The 2037-nt window shown below is 58.6% G+C and overlaps 1 protein-coding gene across 1 annotated transcript in view; it reads left to right on the forward strand.

Moving 5' to 3' along the window:
- The window catches only part of SNRNP200 (small nuclear ribonucleoprotein U5 subunit 200), a gene marked incomplete at its 5' end in the record, with an annotated part of 78572 nt that overhangs the window by 23601 nt on the left and 52934 nt on the right, over positions 1-2037 (forward strand). The window contains 1 exon segment of the mRNA XM_017739196.1: positions 1355-1525. Within this exon segment, the coding sequence (XP_017594685.1) occupies positions 1355-1525 (171 nt within the window).

Consider the following 2037-nt stretch of genomic DNA (forward strand, 5'->3'; position numbering starts at 1 on the left):
CCGAGGGAGGTTTGGGGTTGGATCCCAGGGAGGTTTGGGGTTGGATCCCAGGGAGGTTTGGAATGAGTGGGATCAGATCCCAGGGAGAGGTTTGGGGTTGGATCCCAGGGAGTTTTGGTGTTGGGGATGAGTGGGATTGGATCCCAGAGGAGGTTTGGAATGAGTGGGATTGGATCCCAGAGGAGGTTTGGGATCGGATCCCAGAGGAGGTTTGGAATGAGTGGGATTGGATCCCAGAGGAGGTTTGGGATTGGATCCCAGAGGAGGTTTGGGATGAGTGGGATCGGATCCCAGGGGAAGTTTGGGATCGGATCCCAGGGAGGTTTGGGCTCATGGAGGGGTTGGGGTTGGGAATGGAGGTGGGGAAGGGGTTGGAGAACAAGGAGAAGAGTCTGGAGAACTCCTGAAGGGCTCAACCTGGAGAAAAGGGGGATCAGGGGTGGGTTATGGGGTTGGAGAGTGTCCAGGGATGGGTTATGGGGTTGGAGAGTGTCCAGGGATGGGTTATGGGATTGGAGAGTGTCCAGGGGTGGGTTATGGGGTTGGAGAGTGTCCAGGGGTGGGTTATGGGGTTGGAGAGCATCCAGGGATTGGTTATGGGGTTGGAGATTGTCCAGGGATGGGTTATGGGGTTGGAGAGTGTCCAGGGGTGGGTTATGGGGTTGGAGAGCATCCAGGGATTGGTTATGGGGTTGGAGATTGTCCAGGGATGGGTTATGGGGTTGGAGAGTGTCCAGGGGTGGGTTATGGGGTTGGAGAGCATCCAGGGATTGGTTATGGGGTTGGAGATTGTCCAGGGATGGGTTATGGGGTTGGAGATTGTCCAGGGGTGTGTTATGGGGTTGGAGAGTGTCCAGGGATGGGTTATGGGGTTGGAGAGCATCCAGGGACGGGTTCTGGGGTTGGAGATTGTCCAGGGATGGGTTATGGGGTTGGAGATTGTCCAGGGATGGGTTATGGGGTTGGAGATTGTCCAGGGGTGTGTTATGGGGTTGGAGAGTGTCCAGGGATGGGTTATGGGGTTGGAGAGCATCCAGGGACGGGTTCTGGGGTTGGAGATTGTCCAGGGATGGGTTATGGGGTTGGAGATTGTCCAGGGATGGGAGTGTCCAGGGCTGGAGAATTCCTGAGGGAGCTGGGAAGGGGCTCAGCCTGGAGCAAAGGAGGCTCAGGGGGGCCCTTGTGGCTCTGCACAAGTCCCTGACAGGAGGGGGCAGCCGGGGGTGGGAGGGGATTTGGGATCTTCGCCCAGGGAACAAACACCAGGACGAGAGGGAACGGCCTCGAGGCGCACCCAGAGAGGTTTGAGCGGGATTTTGGGACTCCCCGTGCTCATCCCGCCGGTTTTCCCCAGCGTTTGGCCACCTACGGGATCACGGTGGCCGAGCTGACCGGCGACCACCAGCTGTGCAAGGAGGAGATCAGCGCCACGCAGATCATCGTGTGCACGCCCGAGAAGTGGGACATCATCACCCGCAAGGGCGGCGAGCGCACCTACACCCAGCTGGTGCGACTGGTCATACTGGTGAGCACCCGGGGCTCTCCTCCACGTGGATCTGGGCTTTGGGCTGGAGAAATTCAGGTTTGGAGAGGTTTTCGTTGAGAAATCAACCCAAAAATGGGGTTTGATGGGATTTTGGGAAGGAATGAGGGTGGGGAGGGGGAGGGATGGAATTCCCAGAGGAGCTGTGGCTGCTCCTGGATCGCTGGAAGTGCCCAGGACAGGGTTTGGAGCCACCTGGGACAGTGGGAGGTGCCCCTGAGGGTGGCTCTGGAGGGGATTTAAGATCCCTTCCCAAGCTAAACCAGTCCAGGGTTCCATATTTAGATGGGATTTGGGGAAGAAATTCCTCCCTGTGAGGCTGGGGAGGGACTGGGATAAGGGCTGGAGGGACAGGACACAGGGAACGGCTTCCCAGTGGGAAAGGGGAGATTGAAATGGGATCTTGGGAGGGAATGAGGGTGGGAGGGGCTGGGCTGGAATTCCCAGAGCAGCTGGGGCTGGCCCTGGATCCCTGGGAGTGGCCAAGGCCGGGG

This window comes from Corvus brachyrhynchos, unplaced genomic scaffold (assembly GCF_000691975.1).
Source record: "Corvus brachyrhynchos isolate BGI_N302 unplaced genomic scaffold, ASM69197v1 scaffold617, whole genome shotgun sequence".
NCBI classification, from domain to species: Eukaryota; Metazoa; Chordata; class Aves; order Passeriformes; family Corvidae; genus Corvus; species Corvus brachyrhynchos.